The following is a 24854-nucleotide window of genomic DNA, read 5'->3' as shown; positions in this document are numbered from 1 at the left end:
CCAAACCCCCACCACCACCTCCTCCACCTCCTCTTCTTCGACCAGTGAAGCTAGAATTTCCCCTAGATGAGGACCTTGAGCTAAAGGCAGAAGAAGAGGAAGAGGATGAAGAAGAGGATGTATCAGATATCTGCATTGTCAAGGTGGAATCAGCTTTGGAAGTGGCACAGAGGCTTAAGCCCCCTGGAGGCATTGCCGGGAGCCTTGGTCTTGGAGGGAGCCTTGGTCTTGGAGGGAGCCTTGGTCTTGGAGGGAGCCTTGGTCTTGGGGGGAACCTAAGCCTTGGAGGGGGCCTTGGCCTTGGGGGGAGTAGTGGACTCCTCATCAATGAAGTTGGAGAAACTATTGATGCCCCTGATGATAGCACAGCACCCCAGGGGGTGGTGAAGGCCTGCTATAGCCTTACTGAAGACACAGAAGGGGAGGGTCTGTTGCTGTTTCCTGGAGGTCAAGTAGGGGAGGGCATTACCCTTGGGCTAGGAGATGAAGCCCTAGCAGCAGCTACTATGTCCCGGAGCAGTGGAGTTAGTGGGAGTTATGGGGGGATGAGGAGTCCTATACCAGGGGGCTCCCCAGTGGGAAACCCATTGAAGAACATCAAGTGTACCAAGTGCCCAGAAGTGTTTCAGGGTGTGGAAAAACTTGTGTTCCACATGAGAGCCCAGCATTTCATCTTTATGTGCCCTCGATGTGGGAAGCAGTTCAACCATAGCAGCAACCTCAACCGTCACATGAACGTCCACCGAGGTGTCAAGTCACACTCCTGTGGTATTTGTGGCAAATGCTTCACGCAGAAGTCTACCCTACACGACCACCTCAACCTTCACTCTGGGGCTCGACCCTACCGTTGTTCTTACTGTGATGTTCGATTTGCCCATAAACCTGCCATTCGACGCCACCTCAAGGAGCAGCATGGCAAGACAACAGCAGAGAATGTCCTTGATGCCAGTGTGTCCGAGCTCAATGCCCTCCTCCACTAGCTGGTGGAGGGATAACTAGGGGAGGGTATAATTAGGTGAGGAGATTGCTGGTAGAAGGGAGTGATAAAGGATCTTCTCACCCCAAGGGGAGGAAGTTTGAAGGGGAAAAGGGCTTTTGTTTCCAGGAGAGTTAACATACACCCTGGGGTTAAAGGCAGAGGAGGTATTACAAAAGAACAGCTGCTCAGGTCTTCCTCAGGGAATAAGAGGGAGTTAGACCTTGCTAAAGGGATTAACAAACCTTTCCTTGGGATGATAAGGAAAGAAAAGGTTCTTGTATTCCAGGATAAAAGGGCCCAGGAAGAGGAAAGGCTCTTTTCTGGAATAGGTAGATTATTGGGGTGAGGATGGTGTGCAGGGTGTAAGTAGTAAAAAGGGGAATATAGGAGAAGGTTTTATCGTAGGATAAGAAAGCTATAGAGAAGACAACTCAGTTGGGGTATGGTGGGTGGGAATTGGGAGGGAATCTTACCAAAGCTATACCTGTCCTTGGGTGGGAATAGAACAGGGGAAACCTCTTAAATTCTTAGGAAAGCAACTATTATGAGGAAAAGGTTATCAAGTCCCAAGGAGAAAGAGTAGAGAATGTCTTTTTTGCATGCTAGGGAGGAGGGGAGGGAGACGGGGACAGGTTTTTGTCTCAGGAGACAAAAAGTGACAAAAAAGAACAAGGGAGAAGAATGGAAGTAGACTAGAAAACAAATAGAAGCGAAAGAGTAAAGTCAGAAGTAGGAAGGGTTGGGGAGGGGATGTGGGGAAAAGAGGAAAATACCTAGAAAAGGGTTTTTGGGGAGGGAGGGAAGGAACGGGAGGGAAAGGGTGTGGTAGAGACAAGATGGTATTTTTTAAGGAAACATATTTTTCAGGAGTTTTCTGGAATCTGAGGTCTCAGTTTCTGCTTTTATTTTCCACAAAATAAAAGTTTTTTTTTCTTTATATTTTGTCTGTGAGTCTGAGTCTTACCTTTTCTTCCCTAGTTTTCCAGTCTGAGCATCCTGGTACCTTCAGCAAACACTTCTTCCCTAAGAGTATATTGGCCCTCCATTTTCTGCTTCTCTTGAGTTTTTTGTGTCTGTCCAGGCCTGGTCTCCACCATAAAGGCAAAGACCATTTAAACCTGTTTCAGTAGTACTTTGCAAAATTCTAAGTACTCTTCATATATGAAGTCAGACCATTGTGTTTCAGTTCCAACTCTTGTCATTATCTAGCTATGAGAAGTCACATCTACGTAGGCCTGTTGCTTCTACAAAGTGAGGGGATTAGACTAGACCAGAGGTTCTCAAATTGGGATGATAGTTTCGGATGGGTTAAACATACATTTGGGGCTGCTAGATGTCGCAGTGAATAGAGCACTGGCCCTGGAGTCAGGAGGATCTGAGTTCAAATTCGGGTCACTTACACACAAAAACTAGCTGTGTGACCTTGGGCAAGTCAACCCCAATTGCCCTGCTCTCCTCCAAAAAAAAGTTATTTTTTTTTTCCCACCAAGCTCTAGCTAACAGCATTTCCTTCAATTATGAATTTTAAAAATTATTCTGAGAAGGGATCCATAAGTCTCACCAGACTGCCAAAGAGGGAGTGCCCATGAAGCCCCCAAAAAAGGTTAAGAAACCCGGGACTAGATGGTCCCTGGGGCCCTCTCCAATACTACTTTGTGGGTTGGAGTAAAACTTTAGAGGTCGCTCTCAGCCTGTACAAACTACAGTTCCCAGGAGGCTTCGGAGGCGGCTCCGGGTGCCCAGTCCCAACCCACAGGACCCGGGGCTGTCGAGTCGTCCGGGTTCGAGGGCTGTAGTACAGGCTACAGAGGCGGGGCGTCAGTCAGTGCTGGGAAAGTGGCGTCTGCACTTCTTCTGGTCGTGATGTCATTAGCGAAGTTGTGATTGTATTAAGTTCTGGGAGGAACCCGAGGCCGGCCGGGCGGGGTTGGAGTGGTCTTTAATTAAGCCCTAGTTACTATAAGAGCCGGGAGTAAAAGCCCTAGGTAGAGGGGAGGAGCGACTCGGAGTACCCCCATCCCCACCTCCAGGGGAAAAGGCTTCTCTCCTGCTCCAACCAGGACCAAGACCAGAGGCAGAGGCACAGTCCTGCCCCTTCCCGGGACGCCCAGACCCGAGGAACCGCGGCTCCGGGATTATTGGGCAATAGACTCGCACCACAGCGGCGATCCCCACCCCCAGGCCCGGCACTCCGACTGAGCGCCCGCGCTCGCCCCCCCATGGTGAAAGCCAGGGCGGTCAGATCGAAGTGGTCTCCGAGGCGCCCCCGCCAGCCCCATCCTGGGTGTCTTCTGCAGCCCTCCGGGATCCTATCCCGGAAAAATGGCAATGGAATAGGCCACGGCTCCTTTAAGGGTTCTCTCTCTCCTCCCTCCTTCCACAACTCCCCCATCCCCCCCAGCCCACGTGACCCGGGCGGCCGCGCGCCTCCTGGGCCCCCCGCGCGAGCGGCTATGGCGGCGGCGGCGGGAGCTGCAGCGGCGGCGGCCGCCGAGGTGCGGAAGGGGAGGGGGGGGAGGCGGGTGCATGCCCGCCCGCGCGCGCGCCCGGGGGAAGCGCGCACTCGTGCAATGCTCCGGGGGTGCAACGGGGCCGGGGGGCCCGAGCCGGGCTTGCAACAAGCTGGGGGGCCAGCGCCGGGGGCTGGGGAAGGGACCAGGGGATGGGAGGCGGGGGAAGCGGGCACGGAGGTGCGCGTGCAGCCGCTGGCCACCCCCGGATGGGCGGATGGAACCGGGGTTCCAGGGGCACGCGCACGGGGTGCGCGGGGCAGGCCGCCAAGCTGGGGGGGAGTGGGTGCCGGGGGGGGTGTCGCACGGGGCCCCCGCGGCTCCGGGGACAAAGGGGGAGCGTCTCGTGCACCCGGGAGGAGGGGGCGGGGCCGGGGCGCCTTGGCCACGCCCCCTCCCCTCCTTTCTGCTCCCGGGATGCGGGGGCTACCGAGGGGGAGGGGGTCCCTTCGGACCCGGGGGAGAGGACGAGGGCCACTTCCTGGGAGCCGAGGCCGAGGGCGAGGGGCAACCCATCGGGGCCGGGGGAGGGGGCGAAGCCTGCTCTCTTCCGCCCGGACCCAGGCGTCCTGGGTTCCTCTGCCCCCAGCCGGGTTGACCAGTCCCCCTACCCCTTGTCTCCCCTCGCAGGGGGAGGCCCCTGGTGAGATGGGGGGGGCGCTGCTGCTGGAGAAAGAACCTCGGGGAACTGCAGAGAGAGGTAAGCATACAGTGTATACAGGATGTCTGACCCCCAGCCCCCTCTTCCTTGTTGAGAAAGCAGTGTTGTTCTCAGTACCCCTTTCTTTTTCCTATCTGAAAGCGACCCTTTACAGTAACCTGGCAGGATGGCAAGCTACCTTTCTCCTTAGATTCCTTTTCACTTTCCTTCCTGGAAGGAATTCTGTTCTCCAATTGTGTCTGTATGTGTCTGTGTCTCATAGGAATCTTGGTATTCATGATCCCTCCTCACTCCCTCATCTTTCTCTTATCTTCTCAGGTCTTAGCTCCTCAGGAGATAAGTCTCCTGGAGAGGAGACCCCACCCCAGGACCATCCAGAGTCTCTGGAACCCCCTGGCCCCTCATCTCCTGCTTCAGTCACAGTGACTGTAGGGGATGAGGGTGCTGACACCCCAGTGGGGTCCACACCCCTCATTGGTGATGAGCCAGAGAGTCCAGAGGGAGATGAGGGCATCCACAGTGGTAGGATGTTGTTAGGTAAGGAGGCTGGGAGGGCTTGAGACTGGGGAATTCAAGGAGCAGGGAGAACTGGGCTCTCAGGTCATACCGTTTTCCCTCCTCTTTCTCCCAATCATGTTGTCCAGGCCATGCCACTAAGTCCTTTCCCTCGTCCCCCAGCAAAGGGGGCAGCGCCTGCCCAAGCCGGGCGAAGATTACCATGACAGGGGCCGGGAAATCACCTCCCTCAGTCCAGAGTTTAGCCATGCGGCTGTTGAGCATGCCTGGGGCACAAGGGGCTGGAGCTGGGCCTGAGTCTGCCCCTACCCCCACCCCTACCCCCACCCCCACCAGCCCTGAAGGGAAGCCCAAGGTCCACCGAGCTCGAAAAACCATGTCCAAACCAGGGAATGGACAGGTAAAGGGCACATGCAGGGAAGGGAAGAAATATATCTTGCAATAAGGAGAGGGAGCTGTGGGGAAGAGTGGAGTCTTATCTTCCTTTATGTGTATTCCCCAGCCTCCAGTCCCTGAGAAACGCCCCCCTGAAGTTCAGCATTTTCGAATGAGTGATGATCTTCACTCAGTGGGGGATATGGGAACAGGTATATCCTTCAACCATAGATTCTAACTTCTTTCTCATCCACACCATTGGGACAACAGTTAACTTTGGTTTGGGGCATCAAAAATCTTCCTGAGGTTTGAGGAGAAAAGCCTTACTTGATCTCTTTACTTGCAGACATTGCCAAAAGGAGGAAGCTGGACTTGGGAAGTGGAGGCCCCCACAAGAGAGGACCCCATGGCTTGGTAAGGCTACATCAGGGACAGGACCAAGAGGCAGTAAGGGAGCTAAGAACAGAATGATAGTGTCTTTGAGAGGAAAACAAGTACTAAAAAGGAATGGAAAGAAAAGGTGCGGAAATAGAATATTTTAGTTCCTTAGAGAAGAGATTGGTTGACAAGAAACCTCACTAGAGTAAGGCTGGGGAGGGTAGAGGTGCTGACTCTTGGGTGGTCTCTAATATTCCGACACACTTAGGTACCTTTTAAGGGCAAGGTACACTGGGTGGCATAAAGAAGAAAGGTAGTTCCTGCCATTGAGCAACTTACAGTTTAGGAGATCTAAATACATCTATCAATCAGTCAACATTTATTAAGCTCCTACTGTATGTCAAGCCCTGTGATAAATCTTGGGTATACAAAAAGAGGCAAAAGATAGTCCTTGCTTTCAAGGAGCTCTCAATCTGAGGGAGACAACATGCATACAAATATATACAAAACAAGCTATATACAGGATAAATAGGAAATAATTAACTGGGGGAGAGCACTGGAATTAAGAGGGTTGGTTAAGGCTTCCAATAAAAAATGGAATTTTAGTTGGGACTTAAAGGAAATCAGAGCAAGAATGAAAAGCATTCTTGGCTGGGGGACAGTCAGAGAAAGTGCTTAGAGCCCAAAGATGGAGTGTCTTGCTTGTAGAATAGCCAGGAGGCCAGTGTCACTGGATTAAAGAGAACGTGTTTCAACCTAAGGTGTAAGAAGACCCTAGGTTATAAAGGGCTTTGAATGCCAAACAGCATTTTGTATTTGAATCTGGAGGCAGTAGGAAGCCACTGGAGTTTACTGAGCAGGGGGGATGACATGATCGGACCTGCACTTTAGGAAAATCCATTTTAATGGCTAAATAAAGGATGGCTTGGAGCGGGGAGAGGCTTGAGACAGGCAGACCCACCAGCAGGCTGTTGTAATTGTCTAGGCATGAGGTAATGAGGTCTATTATCACAGTGACAGTGTCAGAGAAGGGTTACATACAAGAGTTGTTGTAAAGGTGAAATTGACAGACTTGGTAACAGATTGGATATGGCAGGGTGAGAGATAGTGAGCAGGGCAGGATGATGCCTAGGTTGTGATCTGAGGGACTGAGAGGATGGTGTCGCCTTCTACAGTAAAGGAGAGGGGAAATGTATTTGGTTTGGGAGAAATGTAATGAGTTCTGTTTTGGACATACTGATTTTAAGATGTCTACTTGACATCCATTTTGAAATGTCTGAAAGACAGTTGGAGATGTGAGATTGGAGGACAGCTGAGAGATTGGGGCAGGATAGGTGGATTTGAAAATGACATCATAGAGATGGTAATTAAATCCGTGGGAGTAGATCACCAGGTAATGTAATATATAGAAAGAAGAGGGTCTGGGACAGAACCTTAAGGGACACCTGAGAGTATGATATGAAAGTAGATCCAGATAAGTAGGGTGAAAAACAGGAAAACTTAGAGAGAAGAGAGTATTAAGGAGAAGAGAGTGATCAACTTTGTCAGAGTCTGTAGGGAAGTCAAGGAGAAATGAGGACAGAGAAAAGACCATTGGACTCAGCAGTTAAGAGATCATTAGCAACTTCAGTTTCTGTAGAATGATGAGGTCAGATGCTAGATTTTCAGAGGGATTAAGAAGATAGAGAAGAGAAAGAACGAATCTATTATAGATGACCTTTTCAAGGAATTGAACCACAAAGGGCAGAGGAGATATAGGGTGATAATAGGGATAGAAAGATCAAATGAGGGTTTTTTTCAGGATAGGGGAGACATGGGCATATTTGTTATTTAGTAGGGAAGGAGTCAGTAGTTAGTGAGAGGTTGAAGTAAAAGAGTGGGAATGACAGAATGGAATGGGATCACTTGAACAAGTAAGGAGTTAAAGGGTCACTTCATCCAGTGAGATGGGTGAAGGAAGAGTGGTAGAAGGTGTCTGAATGATGTCACTCCCATACTTAGTAAACTCCTGTGGTTTCCTGTTGCCTCTAGGATAAAATACACTCCTTTTAGTTTTTAAAGTTCTTCATAACTTGGCACTAACCTGCCTTCAGTGATGTGTAATGAGGTTCCCTTTCCACACCCTTAGGATACAGCCAGACAGCCTTTTTCTCTTTTCCTCATGCTTGCATGTTTGACACTCCATCTCCAATCTCCTCACTTTGCTTTGTTCAGTTTCCTCCACTACAGTTTACAGAACCTGAATTTAGAGCTTAAATATCACCTTCTCCTCTTTTGCTAGTGGCCTCCCTTTCAGATTGCCTTGGTGGTGTGTGTGTGTCTGTGCGTCTGTGCATGCATACGTGCACGCATGTGCACACACGCACATGCTACCACACATCTTCTCCAGGTAGAATATAAATTTCTTTAGAGTAGGAATGGTATCATTCTTTGTATTCTCAGCACCTAACACAGCGCCTGGAATTTAGTAAACACTTAGTAATGTTGGTTGCTTGGTTGACAAAGACAGACACACAGACACACACACCCATAAGATAGGAATTGATAAAGGCAGAGGAGATGTCTTGACAAAGTATCATTCTAGGAACATGGAAGGAGGGAGAGAACACTTTTAGCTGGTGGGATCAGAAATCTTCATGGAAGGGGAACTCTTTATTTCCCAGTTGGACGAGCTGGGGCCTGCTGGGGGGTCTGAGGACATGGCCCTGGAGAAGGAAAGCCAGGAAGCCATGGAGGACTGGGATACAGATGTAGGAGAAGGCTTCAGTTTGTACTATGACTCCTACTCTGTGGATGAGCGCATTGACTCAGACAGTAAGGTAAGGAGCAGCTGGGTCTGGGGCGAGGTGACCTCCCTACCACCAGCTTCTGGCCAACTTCTATGATGCCTCTCTAGCCTTAGAGCTTTTAGAGTTTGTGTATCAAGACTAATCTTTTCTCTGTGACCCTGTCTCTTTTGTTTTTCCAACCGTCATTTCATACTCATCTACCAGGAATGCTTCCCCTGATTTACCACACAAAACTACATGTACACAAGTACAGTAAACCTGTAAATGCAGGTTTGCATACATTTCTCTGAGACCTGATGTCATAGCTCTGCTGTCTCTGTCTTGAATTGTCCAGTTAAGAGCTCCCCAAGGGAGGGGACTCCCTCCCGATCAGACTCCCCTCCAGATCACCCAGAGGACAAGATCTTTGATCTGAGGGTCACCCTCTCACAGCCCCATCCTCTTCCTTCTCCCTTTCTAGTCTGAGGCAGAGGTTTTGGCCGAGCAGTTGAGTGAAGAAGAGGAGGAGGAGGAGGAAGAAGAAGAAGAGGAGGAGGAAGAGGAAGAAGAAGAGGAGGAGGAGGAAGAAGAAGAGGAAGAGGAAGAAGATGAGGAGTCTGGCAATCAGTCTGATAGGGTAAGGATCTGATATCTGGGTCTATAAAGGAAGTCTAGGCTTAGGAACAGAGAAGATAAACCTGTATACCTAGGTTCCTATTCTTCCCCCTACCCCTCATCAGAGTGGTTCTAGTGGTCGACGAAAAGCCAAGAAGAAATGGCGGAAGGACAGTCCTTGGGTGAAGCCTACCAGAAAACGTAGAAAGCGGGAAACACCACGTGCCAAGGAGCAGCGGGGTAATAATGCAGATTAAGTTCCTGCCCGCCTCCAGCAACAAATCCTTGTTCTCCCCACATACATATCTCAGCCTCAGTTTCTTCCAACTTTTCATCTCTTGCTCTCTCTCTGTATTAGGGGTGAATGGTGTTGGTCCCTCTGGCCCCAGTGAGTATATAGAGGTGCCTCTGGGGTCTCTAGAGCTACCCAGCGAGGGAAATCTTTCTCCCAACCATGCTGGTAATTGGGAAAGGGGGAAGCTGATTCAGGGAGCCTTGGGTGGGATGAGCTGAGGATAAGACTAATAACTCCCCTGTGGAAGAAAACTAGCAATCCCAGCATAACCAGTGATAGCAGAAGAAGGGACTTCCCGTTATTAGAAAGATGGGGTTAGGAGCAATTTTGATCTATTGGGTAGATTAGTTTCCTTGGGCAGAGAAAGGGAAGGAAGGATACAGTCTCTGGTCCTAACTGGATGAGGAAACTAGCTAATAAAATGAAGAGACTTGGTGGGTAGAAGTAGTGTCTGGGCCTCCCCGTGACTTTTCCTTTCTCTGGATTGCCTTGCCCCAAGGGGTGTCAAATGACACGTCGTCCCTGGAGACAGAACGGGGGTTTGAGGAGTTACCCCTGTGCAGCTGCCGCATGGAGGCTCCAAAGATTGATCGAATCAGTGAGAGGGCTGGTCACAAATGCATGGCCACAGAGAGTGTGGATGGAGAGGTGGGTCTGGACTCACAGAAAGTACAGAAGGAGAACGGGGTGGGTGGAATGACATCAGATATCTAGTGTGAGTTGGACCCTTGAAGGCCCTTATAACTGAGGTCTGGTGGATATCCAGTGGATGGAACTGTAGGGAGTATGGGTGGGCTGGGGGGAAACTAGGAAGAGAAACAGGGAGAAAATGGGATCCTCAGCTTGTCTTTCTCGCTTCTCTGCCTCACGTCCCTTGTCTTCCTCTTTTCCCCTGCGGCTCCTCTGCTAACACCCCGTCCTCCAGCTCTTGGGCTGCAGTGCAGGAATCCAAAAGCGGGAAACAATGAGGCCTTCGAGCAGAGTAGCTCTGATGGTCCTCTGTGAGACACATCGAGCCCGGATGGTCAAGCATCACTGCTGCCCAGGCTGTGGCTATTTTTGCACAGCGGTGAGGAGGGATATTGGTAGGGCTATGCAAATCCCAAGGACAGGGTATGGGAGGGAGGTTGCTGGGCAAACAACCAGACCTCCATGGGGAGGGTGGAGTTGGAGGGAACCATGAAGCTGGGTCATTTATATGGGTCCTAATACCGTTGCCCCCAATCCCCCCCCCCCAACAAGGGCACATTCTTGGAGTGTCACCCTGATTTCCGAGTGGCCCATCGCTTCCACAAAGCCTGCGTGTCCCAGCTGAATGGGATGGTTTTCTGCCCCCACTGTGGGGAGGACGCTTCTGAGGCCCAGGAGGTGACAATTGCCCGGAGTGATGGGGTGGCCCCACCTCCTGGCACTGCTGCTCCTGTCCCCCCACCCCCTGCCCAAGATGCCCCTGGACGGGCCGACACTTCCCAGCCCAGGTACCCCTCCCTCCCCCAGAAAAAAAGAGCCCTCTCCCTTTGTAGGCTCTTCTTCACCTATTATCTTTCCATTTCTACTTACCTCTTATACCTTTACCTCTTTATCTCACATTTTCTTACTTTTCTCTCCCCTTGTCCTCTCATATCTTCCTTTACTTTTCTGTGCTCCCTTGCCCTCCCTTCTTTCACCCTTCCTCTGTCTTTTCTGCCATCTCTCTTCTTCCCCTCTTCTTGTCCCTTTTCTTCCTTTCTTTCCTCCTTTCCTTTTTCTTTCTTTCCATCTTTGCTTCCTCCTTTCCTTCATTCCTTCTCATCCTTTCCCTGGGATATGAGAGTCTTTTCCCTTTCCCTAGTCTTTTTTCCCTCCCCAGGACACAAGAGCCCCTCTCCCCACACCTCTTCTGTTTCCCCAGTGCCAGGATGCGGGGTCATGGAGAACCAAGGCGCCCCCTCTGCGACCCACTGGCTGATACCATTGACAGCTCAGGCCCTTCCCTGGCATTGCCCAATGGCAGTATCCTCTCAGCTGTAGGTCTAGGGGCTGGCTCAGGTCGAGAAGCCCTGGAAAAGGCACTAGTCATCCAGGAGTCTGAACGGTGAGAGAAACTAATGGCTGGAGGATGCACAGATAGCTAGGTGTCTGAAGGGAGAAGGATCTTTTTTTAGTAGACTCATACTTAAAGAGGGGTAAAGGCATGGTGTCTAAAGGGAGAGGCATTTGATGGGGGACTCAGGGCATTAAGCCCTTAAGTCTCCCTGTTCCATCCCCTTCCTCCCTCTCTGTCCCCCTGGCAGAAGGAAAAAGCTCCGTTTCCATCCCCGTCAGTTGTACCTGTCCGTGAAGCAGGGGGAGCTGCAGAAGGTTGTCCTGATGCTCTGTGAGTGTCCATTCTAGCCCAGGGTTCTCTCTGTGTCCATCTGTCCCCCTCCCACAGCCCATCCCTCTGTCTCTCTCTGTGAATGACACTCTCTTCCTCCATATAGTGGACAACCTGGACCCCAACTTCCAAAGTGACCAGCAGAGCAAGCGTACACCCCTGCATGCGGCTGCACAGAAGGGCTCCGTTGAGATCTGCCATGTGCTCCTGCAGGTAAGAGCAGGCCAGGTCTGGCGGTCACCTCTCCTTGACCCCAGACTTTAGGATCTAGGCCCTCTCCTCCCACTCTTTCCCCTTCAGCCTAGTCACTAAGGGAGGCCCCCACTCTTATTTGACCATTTTTTCCAAACCTCATCCTTCATTTCCCTGGCCCATCTCCCTTCGTCCTTCCTGCTCTGTTCTAGTCCCCACTTGTCTCCTGGGATACCCTTACACACACAGACACACACACACACACACCTCTCACGTTGTCATTTCTTCCTCTTATGTATGTCCCCTTCTCACCACTCACACAGACACCATCCTAGTTCAGGCCCTCACTACCTGTCACCTGGACTATTGCAATAGCCTTCTTGGTCTTCCTGCCTCAAGTCTCTCCTCACTACGATCCATCCTCCATTCAGCCTCCAAAGTGATCTTCCTGAGCCACAGCTCTGACCATGTCACCCCAGTAGCTCCAGGATCAACCATAAGGTCCTCTCTTTCGAATTTAAAGCCATTCCCCAACTTGATCCTTTTCTATCTGTCTTTCCCTTCTTACACTCTACTCCGTCCCACCCACTGTATGATGTAGCTGTCTTAAGTGCTGCACTTTACACACTCCAGCTCCTTATTCCATGGCTTTGCACTGACTGTTGCCTCGAAACAGTACTCTGCCCCCTCATCTTCACTTCTTAGATTCCCTGGCTTCCTTCTACAGGACTCCTTGGCCCCTCCCAGATGCTAATGCCTTCCCTCTAAGATTACCTTTTACCTGCCCCAGACGTAGCTAGTATGTACCTAGTTACTTGCATGTCGTCTTTCCCCACTAAAATGGAAGCTCTTTCAGGAAGGGACCCTATTTTTGTCTTTCTTTGTGTCCCCAGTGCCTGGCATAGAATTATGACTCACTTGAGTCTTGTTGACTGACTGACTAACCCTTTTCCCACCTTCCAGGCTGGGGCAAATATCAATGCTGTGGATAAGCTGCAGAGGACCCCTCTGATGGAGGCTGTGGCCAACAACCATGTGGAGGCCGCACGGTACATGGTGCAGCGAGGAGGCTGTGTCTATAGCAAGGTGGGGGCAGCAGCCTTGGCTGGCCAGTGGGCACAATTGAACTGGTCTGGGTGGTGTAGTGGGAGATGTGGCAAGGGGTTTTAAATAAGGTAAAGGAGAAAGAACAGGAAGTAGCTGTGTGTGTCCCTTGGGGGTAAGGGCCCTGGACAAAAAATTACATCTTTATTTTTAGTAGCCCCTAACTGAAATTTAACATTTCATTTAGATCTTTAAAAACATCATTCTGAGGAGTCCTTAGATTTCACTAGGCTGCGAAAGGGGATCTGTGTCTCCCTACCTCATCCCTGTTCCCCCTGCCCCTTTTCTTTGAGAGGGCCCTAAAGGTCTATGTGCACCTGTCTTCCCAGGAGGAAGATGGTTCTACTTGCCTTCACCATGCAGCTAAGATTGGCAACCTGGAGATGGTCAGCCTGCTGCTTAGCACTGGCCAAGTGGATGTCAATGCTCAGGTCAGTGACCAGCTCTTCCCCCCCTTGCTTCTGTTTCCCAGACTCCCTCCCTCCCCATTCATCTTTGTCTTGTAATTGTTCTGAGTGTTTCTGTGTTTCCAGTCTCTGCCTCTCCCCATTCACCTCTTTTGTGTGTGTTCTTTTTTTCATTCATTCTCTCATCTTTCTTTTTCTTAGTCTCTGACTCTTTCTCCCTGTGTGATAGTGACTTGTTCTCTGTCTCTGCCTGTCACTGTCTCTCCTCTGGTGCCACTTACTTCCTAAGCCCCACCTCCAACCCATATGTCTCTCCCTCCCCACCCAGGTTGTTTTCTGTCTTTATTGGTGTCCATCACTAGCCTCTCCCATACTGTCTCATTTCCCCTCTATATTGCTTCCCTTCCAACTTCTATCTCCCATGTCTCTCGCTCTTTTCTCCATATCTCTCCATCCCTGTTTTTCTATGTCTCCTTCAATCTCTCTATCTTTCTCTTTCTCCCACTTTCTCTGAGTTGGAGGGAAGGGGAAACACATGCCTCCCCTTTTAACCAAATATAGCTATAGGAGAAGACCTGACTGCAAGCCCAACCCTCACCTGCCTCCTTTTACTCCTTCCAGGATAATGGGGGCTGGACACCCATCATTTGGGCAGCTGAACATAAGCATATTGAAGTCATTCGAATGCTACTGACCCGAGGAGCAGATGTCACCCTCACTGACAATGTAAGAGAGAACATGTGGGTACCCAGGGTGGAGGAGGGTAGTGTGATTCCTTGGATATCTCACATTTCTTCATTTTGTACCTCTCTGACTTAGTAACATGCTTTTGAGTGGTGTTTTTACTCTCATTCATGTCATATTCCTATACTGTACCATAAACCCCATGATGGCAGGAACCGTATCCTATTTAATCTTTGCAGCTTGTCCAGTGCCTAGCATGTGGTTGGTCATGGGTTTTTTTTGGGTTTGTTTTTTTTTAACTGAACCTTGGGGACCAGATATCCTGAACCAGCTCCTATATCTTCCTCTTGCCCTCAGGAAGAGAACATCTGTTTGCACTGGGCATCCTTCACTGGCAGTGCTGCTATTGCTGAGGTCCTGCTGAATGCCCGCTGTGACCTCCACGCAGTCAACTATCATGGAGACACACCCCTGCATATCGCTGCTCGAGAGAGCTACCACGATTGTGTGCTGTGAGCAGCTCCCACACCCCAAAGTCTGTGCCCTGGACTCCCCACTTCTTCCTTCTCTCTTACCTTCTGTCTGTCCATCCCTCTCCTATGTGTTTGGATCCATGTCTTTGCCTTGCTTCTGTCATTGGTTCTTCTGCTGCATATTCCTTATTGCTTTCCTTGTTCTCCCCCTTTAGGCTTTTCCTATCTCGGGGTGCAGATCCAGAGTTACGGAACAAAGAAGGAGATACAGCATGGGACCTGACCCCTGAGCGCTCGGATGTCTGGGTGGCCCTGCAGCTTAACCGAAAGCTTCGCCTTGGTGTGGGTAACCGAATACTCCGGACAGAAAAGATCATTTGCAGGTGGGATTTCCCAGTCACCCATTTAATTGCCCCCCAAAGGGTCTGGGGGGGGGTCCTCATCCCCTCAGTCATATTGCTTCTTGTTTCCCTAGAGATGTAGCTCGGGGTTATGAGAATGTGCCAATCCCCTGTGTCAATGGGGTGGATGGGGAGCCGTGCCCAGAAGATTACAAGTACATTTCTGAAAACTGTGAAACTTCAACTATGAATATTGACCGCAACATCACACACCTGCAGGTAAGTGGGGTGGGAAAGGTCCCCCAGACGTCTTGATATCCTAATTCTACACTTCAGAGATCCTTAGCCAGTTTCCTGATTTGCCTTCAGTAATGTCAGAGCACACTCTCTTAGCCTAGTCCCATTGCCAGCCTCCAACAGCTCTACCCAAAGCGTTGTTCCCATCCCATGTAGACGAAAGCCTGATGATTCCTGACAGAGTGAGGGCTCTGGGCCATGGAGGGGGAGCGTTCTGGAGACTGGAGGGCAGGATACCTGGGTCCTGGGCTTAGAGGATATGACCCCAGTGTCCTCACCCCCTAGCACTGCACCTGCGTGGATGACTGCTCAAGCTCCAACTGTCTCTGTGGCCAACTCAGTATACGGTGCTGGTATGACAAGGTAAGCAAGCTTCCCCAGCCCCTCATATTCGGTTAGACAAATCCCTTTTCCTAAAGAGCCCTTGTGTCACAGGGAGGAGTCACCAGCATTCACTTTTCTGTCCCTTCCTAGGGAGGAGGAGATGTCAGGGACAGAGCAGGGCTCAGAGAGGAGGAAGCCTTCCCTTCATGGTGCTTCTCTCTCCCCTCCCCCTCATCTCAAACCAAGAGCAACAAAGAACATTTCTTGGGAAACTGCCAAGAAAGTGGCTGTGGCCTTTTGTGTTTGTATATGCAAATAACCTTCAAATGGCCCTGTGTTTGTCCTGCTTCCTATACAAACATGCCCTCCTCCTCCTCCTCTCCCCCCCTTTCAACTAGCCTCTTCCTATGGGATGGGACAAAAGATTGGCAAGGAAGAACAGTAAGTGGTCTCCTGCCAATACCACTATCTTCTCATCTCTCCCCTTTTCTTTTTCTTTCATTTTCTTTTTCTTTTTTTGCTTTTTGGAGGGGGAGGGGAGGGCAGGGCAATTTGGCTTAAGTGACTTGCCCAAGGTCACGCGGCTAGTAAGTGTTAAGAGTCTAAGGCCAGATTTGAACTCAGGTCCTCCTGACTCCAGAGCCAGTGCTCTACTCACTGTGCCACCTAGCCACCCCCTCACTTCTTCCCTTTTCTTCTGGAACCAGGATGGACGTCTGCTTCAGGAGTTTAATAAGATTGAGCCTCCCCTGATCTTTGAATGTAACCAGGCCTGTGCCTGCTGGAGAAGCTGCAAGAATCGAGTGGTACAGAGTGGTATCAAGTAAGGACACCTGCCTTTCAGCCTTTCACTTCTCCTGGACTCTTGGGGATCCAGGCATCCTTAATTCCCTACTGCAGTTTTAGCCCCTTTTCGTGAGGGTAGTGAGTGGGGCACCCTTTAGTCCTAGGGCTCTCTCTTCCCTCCCCATTCCTCAACTGACACGGACACTGACACCTTCCCATTTTTTCTCCTTGGGAGGTCCCACTGACAGATAAAATGGAAATAGATTTGGAGAGTCAGAGGGCCTGGGTTCAAATCCCACCTCTGAGTGGGATTTGTTTCTGAGTGACCTTGAGCAAGATACTTTCCTTTTCTGGGTCCCTTGTTTTCCTCATTGTTGCTCAGAGAGGTACTCCAGATAAGCCCCTGAGGTCCCTTCCAGCCCTAGATCTAGAATCCCCTTTCTGTCTTTGCCCTGGATGTCTTCCTGTCCACCCCCTGTAACAACACTACGTGTCTTCTCCCTTGTCCTCACCCTCTAGGGTCCGGTTACAGCTCTATCGAACTGCCAAGATGGGCTGGGGTGTCCGTGCATTGCAGACCATTCCCCAGGGTACCTTCATCTGCGAGTGAGTCTTCTGGGGCCTGCCCACAAGGGAGCATTGGAAGGGTTTGAGGGCATGGGCTGGGACTTTTTGGTGGAATGAAAAGGGGAGGCAATCTGATGTGTGGCTAGAAGGCCAGACTCAGTCAAGATAGCCTGGCTTCAAGTCATACCCCTTGACACATAGTAATTTTGTGACTCTGAACAAATCACTTAAACCTCTCAGTGCCCTCAGGCACCATTTAGAAGACTAAATTATGGAATAGTTGCCAGCCTGCATTGGTGGAAAAAATTTACACAAGTCATTCTCCACAATAGTGAAATCACAGGCCTAAACAAAAAAAAAATTGAGCTTGGATCATAGCTTTAGGTAGAGGTCATGTAATCCAACCCCCTCATTGTACAGGTAAGGAGGCAGTAGGCTCAGAGATTAAGTGACTTGGTCACTATCACCAAAATAGTAAAGTGTGGTGGGGTAGAATTTGAACTCAGGTCCTCAAATTCCAAACAAAAGCCCCTTACCCTAAACATATGAGACATGTAGATACCTCTATGAGAAACCTGCCCACTATGAATTTGTGCTGTTTCAGCTCTTTCCTTGCTGCTGCTTATCAGTCCTGTTAATTCCCTAGCACTCTTTGCTTTACTGTTATTACAAACCTTTTCCCGTGTTCTTTCAATCTCCAGTCACCTGTTTCTCTGAATAATTGCACAAGTGCTTTAATAAGAAAATTAAAATCATCCTATTCTGAGCTGCCTCACCTTCCTAATTTGCCACACCATGTCTCTTCATCCACCCTCCTCTATCTCAAAAGAAGCATTGTCTTTCCTCCTTTAAAAGCCAAGTTTAAATCTCTCCACCTTAAACTCATCCTACCTTCATCTGATTCCTTCTGAACCTTGGCACTGCAGTCATGCTTTCTGTCTTCAGTGTCTTCAAAGTTTCTGGTTTGATTCTTCCCCCTTATCCTTTTTTTCAAAATATCTGAATAGCACTTCCAATCTACTACCCTATTTCTTTTAAATATTTTTATTTATTTTAATCTGCCAAGATCCACCTTCTCACCCTCCTACCTCAACTCTCCTTCTCCCAATTGAGAACATGAGAAAAACAAAATCCATTACAAACATGTAATGTCAAAATAAACTTATGCATTGGCCATGTCCAAAAAAATATTAATTTCATTCTGCGTCATTTGCCTCTGTATCAGAAGGTAGGTAGCATGTTTCCTTATTAAGTCTCTGGAATCCTGGTTAGTTGTTACACACAATTGTGTTCCATTACATTTATATGACTTAAATTTGTACAGCTCTTCCTAATTTGTGGTCACTCTCTCATATTCCCAACGCTTCCCCAAACCTCCTCTCCTATTGAGCAAAATGGATTTTTGTGCCCAGCTTTGTGTGAGTGATTTTTGCTTCTTTTGATAAATTCAGACGACTGGAAGGTTCAGGTGTAAGATTCCTCACCCAAGGGGTGGCTAGGTGGCATAGTGAGTAGAGCACCGGCCCAGAGGGATCAGGGATCATGGGTTCCAGCCTCAGACACTTACCACCCACACAAAAAAAAACCAACTGGCCATGTAACCTGGGGCAAGTTACTTAACCCCAATTACTTAAAAAAAAAAAAAAGATTCCCCACCCATGCCCTTTTATGTACAGATCTATCTGTACCCTGATTATGGGAAGTAATTATCCCAAACCTTCTTTTCCTTTTCTCCCCTAGTGTATTCCTTTTCCCCATTCTTTCCTTAAGATCATTAAGACATAAAAGAACCACTCCCAGAATGATAAGATTCCGAGGAGATATATATCTCATCTTCCCATATTTAAATGTAAGCAATTACCTTTGTTTAGTCCTTTATCATTGTTCATTCTTGTTTGGCAGTTTTTTGCTTCTCTCTTCACTCTTAATGTTTGAACTAATGAGTTTCTCTACAGCTCTTTTTTAAGTCTTTTTATCAGGAATGCTTGGAAACCAGTTTCATTAAATGTCTCATTTTCTCCTGTAGAATTTTCCTCAGTTTTCTGGGTAAATTATTCTTGGCTGAAAGTCCATATAGTTCAACTTCTGGAATATTATATTCTGAGTTTCCTGCCTTATAGTGGTGGCTGCTAAGTCATGTGTGATTCTGACTATGGCTTCTCAGTATTTTGAATTCTTTCTCATTGTTTCCAGTATTTTTTCTTTGACCCAGAAGGGGTTTTCACTTTGGACTTTCTTTCAGGAGGTGACTGATAGCTTCTTGCTATTTCCATTTTGCCCTTTTTTTGGTCATAGTGTTTAGACAGTTAAGTAATTCTTCAATTTTTTTCTCAAAAATCTATTTCCAGGGGCAGCTAGGTGGCACAGTGAATAGAGCACCAGCCCTGAAGTCAGGAAGACCTGAGTTCAAATATAACCTCAGACATTTAACATTAAAAAAAAAAAAACTAGCCATGTGACCTTGGGCAAGTCACTTAATCCCAATTGCCCTCCCCAAAAAAGGCAAAAAAAAAATCTATTTCCAGATCAGTTATTTCTGCTATAAGATACTTTGCATTTTCTTTGTTTTTTTTCTTTCAGTCTTTTGATTTTGTTTTAATATTTCTTATTGCCTCATAAAATCATTGGCTTCTGTTTGGTCCATTCAGATTTTTAGGGAATTTGTTGTTTGGAAGAGATTTTATGCTTCTTGTGCCAAGTTGTTAATTCCCATCCCAGTTCCTTTTTCCATAGCTTTCATTTCTTTTTCTAATTTTTTCCTTAAGCATTTTCATTCTATTTATAAAAATATTTTCAACTCTTGCTTCATGTCTTCCACCATGATAGTTCTTCATTATGGTGGGTTTCTTTTTTTTGTTTGTTCGTGCTTTCTTCCAGCCCACTTGCTGACTTCAGACTTAATGTTAGGGTAGGGCTCTGCCACACTTCTGGAAGGAAGGTCTGGGCTGGTCCAACAAAGCTGTCAGTTGGCACCTGTCACTGTTACAGTGCCGCAGTAGAGATGTGCAGTTTCCTTTTGTAGTGGTGTGCAGCCTATCCCTGGGCATTGTCTGTTGTATTTCGTGTGTGCCGGTTGCCCCTGCTCTAACCCATTCCCAGTGTCTGCAGATCTCTCTGTCTCCCTGTGCCGACCTGGTTGAGACAAACCATTCACCGACTTCTGGATTTTTCCATCAGGATTCAGGATGGTGAATTTTATAGATCTGTTTGGAGGAGTTGTAGATAGGAACTCAGCTGCCTTACTTCTGCTCCACTATCCTGGCTTCACCCCCTAATCTTACCCCATTTAGTATTCCAGCTTCTCCAAAGAGTCATACTTGTGACCAGTGCCCAACCCTCCCTAAGCACCTGCAGCCTGGCTTTTACCCCTACCAGAAAACCAGAACCATTCTCACAGAGGTCACCAATAATCTTATCACCACATCCACTGGTCCTTTAAAAAGACTTCATCCCCCTTAACCTTTTTTTTTTTCTTTTTTGAGGCAATCAGGGTTAAGTGACTTGCCCAAGGTCATGCAACAAATACTCATTAAGCTATACCTGGTACTAAGAACTAAATTATAGGGATACATGTATGAAGAATGAAGCAAACCTTATTCCTTTGGTGAGCTTACATTCTAAAGTGAATAAATATAAATGTACATATATTTGTGTATACATACATATACTCACTGAATGCCGAACAAGGAATTTAAACTTCACTCATTAAGCAGTAAGGGGTCCCTGTAAGCATTTGACCAGATCTATGCGTAATAAATATTCTGGCTGTAGTATGAAGGATGGTTAGTTGTCCAGGCTGGTGATGGGGTGCCTTAAATTGTGAGCTGAAGGCAAGGACCCTTTCTGAGTATCCCAAGTACAATACTTGGCATATAGTAGACACTTAATAAATGTTTACTAACTGACCAGTAAGTGGGATGATGGCATTGGGAATGAATGAGAGAAAAGATCCAAAATTAGCCTGCTTGTGCCCTAAGGATGCCTTGGCTTAAGTCATTCACCCTACCTGAAATGCCCTCCCACAGGGGTGGGGAACCTGCAGCCTCATAGCCGCATGTGACCCTCTAGGTCTTCTAGTACCGCTCTTTGACTGAATCCAAATTTCACAGAACTCATCCTCTTAATAAAAGGAATTGTTCTGTGAAGTTTGGATTCCATCAAAGGGCCTCATTTGAGGACCTAGAGGGCCACATGTGTCCTCAAGGCTGCAAATTCCCCACCCCTGACCTACACCTATCCAATATGACCCATTTTAATGATCCAACTTGAGTGTCTCCATTCATAGCATCCCACAGTGGTCTCCTTCTGGACTGCCAATAGTACCTAGTATCTGGACCACTACAGGAATGTGGATGGGATGGGGTTAGGGAAGATGACAGACTTGGGGTAGGGACAGAGTTCTTTGGAGAAATTGAAAGGGATAATGCAAGAATAAGTCACAAAAGCTTAGGAGGTAGGGATTAGAATGTGTAGTATGTGGGGACCTCTGGACCACCTACCATCCTCTGTATCCCTCTCAGAACTCTCTTCCCCCTGCTGGATTAGGTATGTTGGGGAATTGATCTCAGATGCTGAGGCAGATGTTCGAGAAGATGACTCTTACCTCTTTGACCTGGACAATAAAGTGAGTAGATTGGGATGAGGTGGGGGACTTAACCTGTTTCCCCTCCAGTGCCTCCCTTAAATCTTGGGTCAGCAAGAGGTGATATAGCATCTATGTGAGACTGGGGCCCAGTCCAGCAAGGTGTGAGACAAAGGAAGTAACCAGTCCACATTTTCTCCAGGATGGAGAGGTGTACTGCATCGATGCCCGATACTATGGCAACATCAGTCGTTTTATCAATCATTTGTGTGACCCTAACATCATCCCTGTTCGAGTCTTCATGCTGCACCAAGACCTCAGGTTCCCCCGAATTGCCTTCTTCAGTTCCCGGGACATCCGGACAGGCGAGGAGCTAGGGTGAGGGGGATGCAAGGGTTCCCTGTGGTGGCTGGAAGGGTGGGTACCTGGATCTTTAATGAGGCATCCACGTGTAGTCCCTAGAGAGTCTAGGGAAACAACATGAAGGAGAGGAAGCATGGGGCCCACACACATACATCATACACATACATCTGAAGTTGGAATTGGAATCTGGCAAAGAATTGCCTGTTACATCCCATTCCTTGTCCCCTGAAGGTTTGTATTCACACCTGTCTCTAGTCTTGGGCGGGGTTTAACATGAGATTTGGGCCTAGTTGGCCAGAGCTTGAGTCCCTAAAAAGTGGTCAGAGAGGATGAAAACTGCTGGTTCTGGTAGGTGAGACTTTGAGGTCTGGATCCCAAGTTCTCCTGACCTTCCTGGCAGGTTTGATTATGGTGACCGGTTCTGGGACATTAAGAGCAAGTATTTCACCTGTCAGTGTGGCTCTGAAAAATGCAAGCACTCAGCTGAGGCCATCGCCCTGGAGCAGAGCCGTCTGGCCCGCCTGGATCCCCACCCAGAACTGCTTGCTGACCTTGGGTCCTTACCCTCCCTCAGTTCCTGACCCCAGATCCAGTGACTTCTGGGGGGCTTCCCCACCGAGTTTCTTCTCCTGGGAAGTTGTTCTCACCCCTCAGAACTAGCTGCCTTTTTCCTGCCCACACACTGTCCCAAGCCATTCCTGTTCATTTGTGTCATCTCTTTTGAAACTGGGATACTCTTCCCCATCACTAAGATTTGGGTTTGGGGAGATGGAGTCCTGTTCTGCCATAATGATTGATTCCCAGACCCAGTACCCCACTTTGGGACAAGTGACTTCCTTGGTATGTCACTCCCCATCAGAGGAAACATACACACACAACCATCACACACATACAACTATTGAACACGTACACCTGAAGTTGGAATTGGATTAAAGAAAGTGAATCTTTGGGGATCTTGAACACCCAGCAGGGGTGTATATATCCAGCAGCAGCCTGAACTCCCCAAAAAGGCCAGAGCGATCTGTGCTCCCCCACCCTGAACATTGCCTCCTCCATATCACTTCACTACCACCACCCAACTCCCTGGCAATTTTTTTTTTCTCAATAAATGTTTTGGTTTGGTTATAAGCTGTCTTAGTCTTAGTAAGGGGTGGGATGGGGCAGGACACTAGATAAAGTATTAAAGAGGGAATAAGAGTCCAAGTAGCAGTACCTGGGAAGAGGAGAAAGCAGGGTGGACAGTTATCAGCTATGGAAGAATCAAAGAAATTGGAGGGGGAAAAAAACAGCCATTGAGTGAGAAAATAAGAGTTGGGAGTATCAGGACAGAAGGTGGAGACAAACTATCCAAACCTCTTACTGGAATAGAACTGTTGTTTGAAGTCAGATTGCCTTGAGCCTAGCCGGTTTCAGCCACCTCCCTAACCCCCACCCCAGTTCCTGCCAATGTGGTTAAAGATCCAGGGCAAGGAAGGTTGGAGGTTGGGTACTGCTCAGCCAGGGCTTTAGGACCACAGGTGAGTGGGAGGGGTGGGAACGGTGACATCAGCAGAGAAGGAGGTGGGGCTTGGAGGCAAGCAGCAGGTAATACACTAGTTCCCTAGAGAAGGCAACAATTACTCTGGAGCCTTCTTGTAGCCATGGGGAAGGAACAAGATGAGAAGGAGGCTTATGGTAAGACTTGGGGCTAGATGCCTAGGACCCTGAGGGTTGAAGGGTCTGGTTAAGGGAACGAAGGGGTTTAGGGAATCACGGGAGGAACTAGATTCCTGGGACCTGAGAGGAGTACAGGGAAATGGGCTGAAGAATTATTGAAGGGCTGGATCCCTGGAACTCTAAAGGGAACAGAGAGGAAAAAAGCTCACTAAGTTTGGAGGGGCAAGAGGGAGGATTTAGGGGGCTGGGTCAGGTAAATTACTGAGTTCTTTGAGGTAGGAGGAAGGGCTTGAGTTAAGAGGATGGATGCTCAGACTCTGGGGGTTGGAAAAACTATGCTTGGATCCTTGGAAGTTGGATGGAGGACTGGGCTTGCGGATTCCTCAGGGCTAGAGGGGAGAAAGGACTCCTGGTTCCCTCTGGAAATTAGAGGAAGATTCCCCTCAGGAGACTTAACACCTAGGTTTCTGATGGCTAGGGAAAACTGGATTCTTGGACTCTGTAGAGGAAGGACTGGGAAATTGAAGGCCTGAGTTACTAAAGTGAGAGCAGGACTATATATAAGAAAGGGGCCATTGAGCACCAAGCACCAAATGCCTGTGTCCATTCCTATAAGGAATCAGGAAGGGGGAGGGTGCGTCCCCATGGACTTCCTGGAGACGGCTACAGGTCAGTGATTGACCTCTTTTCTAAGAAAGAACAGAGTCCAAGGGAATTGGGGAAAACAGATACCACCACCACGGCAACCTTCTTGCCAGTCTCTTCCCTTACCCCTGGCCCTTTCCAATACTTTTCTCCCCTACCCTAATTCTTTAGAAGGACCCTAGAACTCTCATGACTGCCTCTTCCCTTCCCACTGGGTGTGCTGTAAGTGCAGGCGCTCCACAGAGTTTGTGTCCACAATCAGAGCAGTATGATTCCAGCTAGGCTCAGGTGTCACCCTGCCCTTCCTGGCTCACTTACCACTGGAACCTGAAGAGGAATCCAGGGAGAAAGATATCCATGCCCCTAAGGCAGATGAGGGGCTAAGGGCATCCCAAGGGTTAATTCTTTGTGTTTATACAATCTGGAGTCCCCAGACGAAAATGTTGCCAGCCTCCTGGTCTCCCTCCCAGCAGCTGCTCCTCATACCCTGGGGGACTGGAGTGAGGAATCCATACTGCAAAATCTTGCCCAGAGGGCTAATAAAGAAATGAAAACTGCCAAGGTGGTGGGTCGAAAGTAGCAGAGAGAGGATGGAGACTGGAGAGAAGTCCAAATTAGACTGGAGAAAAAGAGTCCTGACTTGGGGGAGGTAATAGGTGAAGGCTATTTCCTGGGCTCTAGGCCATGAAGGTGTGAACCAGGAAAAGGTCTGATAAGCATATAGACCCAAGGTGGGGCCGAGGAGGAGTTCCCACTGCCTGTTGACTTTCCCAACTCCCTTTACTTCTCCATCCTACTCCATTCCATCTCCTGTCTATGTCCCCTTCTCCCATTCTCACTCACCCTCACCATCTCTCTCTCTCTCTCTCTCTCTCTCTCTCTCTCTCTCTCTCTCTCTCTCTCTCTCTCTCTCTCTCCCTCCTTCTCTCTAAGCCTCTCCCTCTCTCTCCCAGTCTTTCTTTTCCTTCACTCTGCCAGTG

General features: G+C 48.7%; 3 protein-coding genes across 7 annotated transcripts in view; all 3 read left to right on the top strand.

Annotated features, from left to right (window-relative positions):
- The window catches only part of ZBTB12 (zinc finger and BTB domain containing 12), a 98587-nt gene extending 96671 nt beyond the window's left edge, over positions 1-1916 (top strand). The window contains 2 exon segments of the mRNA XM_069073292.1: position 1; positions 4-1916. The exon segment at position 1 is cut by the window's left edge and continues 502 nt beyond it. Coding sequence (XP_068929393.1) covers position 1; positions 4-980 — 978 coding nt within the window. The 3' untranslated portion in view covers positions 981-1916.
- Positions 1917-3388: 1472 nt separating this feature from the next.
- Positions 3389-22701, top strand: EHMT2 (euchromatic histone lysine methyltransferase 2). Of its 5 annotated transcripts, none has more exons than XM_069073279.1 (28): positions 3389-3474; positions 4120-4189; positions 4469-4687; positions 4795-5066; positions 5169-5253; positions 5388-5455; positions 8083-8238; positions 8669-8824; positions 8898-9042; positions 9161-9262; positions 9597-9745; positions 10023-10166; positions 10340-10575; positions 10989-11171; positions 11371-11453; positions 11560-11666; positions 12609-12731; positions 13079-13180; positions 13778-13882; positions 14198-14352; positions 14529-14696; positions 14789-14933; positions 15237-15314; positions 15983-16098; positions 16581-16667; positions 21174-21252; positions 21413-21588; positions 21974-22701. In XM_069073279.1, exons 1-28 carry the CDS (start codon positions 3433-3435, stop codon positions 22152-22154), a joined length of 3732 nt encoding a protein of 1243 aa, XP_068929380.1. In that variant the 5' UTR covers positions 3389-3432; the 3' UTR covers positions 22155-22701. The 5 variants fall into 5 exon arrangements, with proteins under 5 accessions (XP_068929380.1, XP_068929381.1, XP_068929379.1 ...); XM_069073280.1 differs by having other exon boundaries at positions 3399-3474; positions 8928-9042; XM_069073278.1 differs by lacking the exon at positions 3389-3474 and having other exon boundaries at positions 3892-4189; positions 8928-9042.
- A 1172-nt stretch (positions 22702-23873) lies between these two features.
- The window catches only part of SLC44A4 (solute carrier family 44 member 4), a 13262-nt gene continuing 12281 nt past the window's right edge, over positions 23874-24854 (top strand). Inside the window, exon 1 of the mRNA XM_069073649.1 lies at positions 23874-23898. Within this exon, the coding sequence (XP_068929750.1) occupies positions 23874-23898 (25 nt within the window). The remainder of the gene's footprint in view (positions 23899-24854) is intronic.

The sequence above is a fragment of the Petaurus breviceps genome, unplaced genomic scaffold, assembly GCF_028583685.1.
Source record: "Petaurus breviceps papuanus isolate PSGF00001 unplaced genomic scaffold, PetGlider_PUasm1.0 90865, whole genome shotgun sequence".
In the NCBI taxonomy this organism is placed as follows: Eukaryota; Metazoa; Chordata; class Mammalia; order Diprotodontia; family Petauridae; genus Petaurus; species Petaurus breviceps.
Note: the sequence above shows the minus strand (reverse complement) of the source record. Positions and strands in the feature narration are given on the sequence as shown.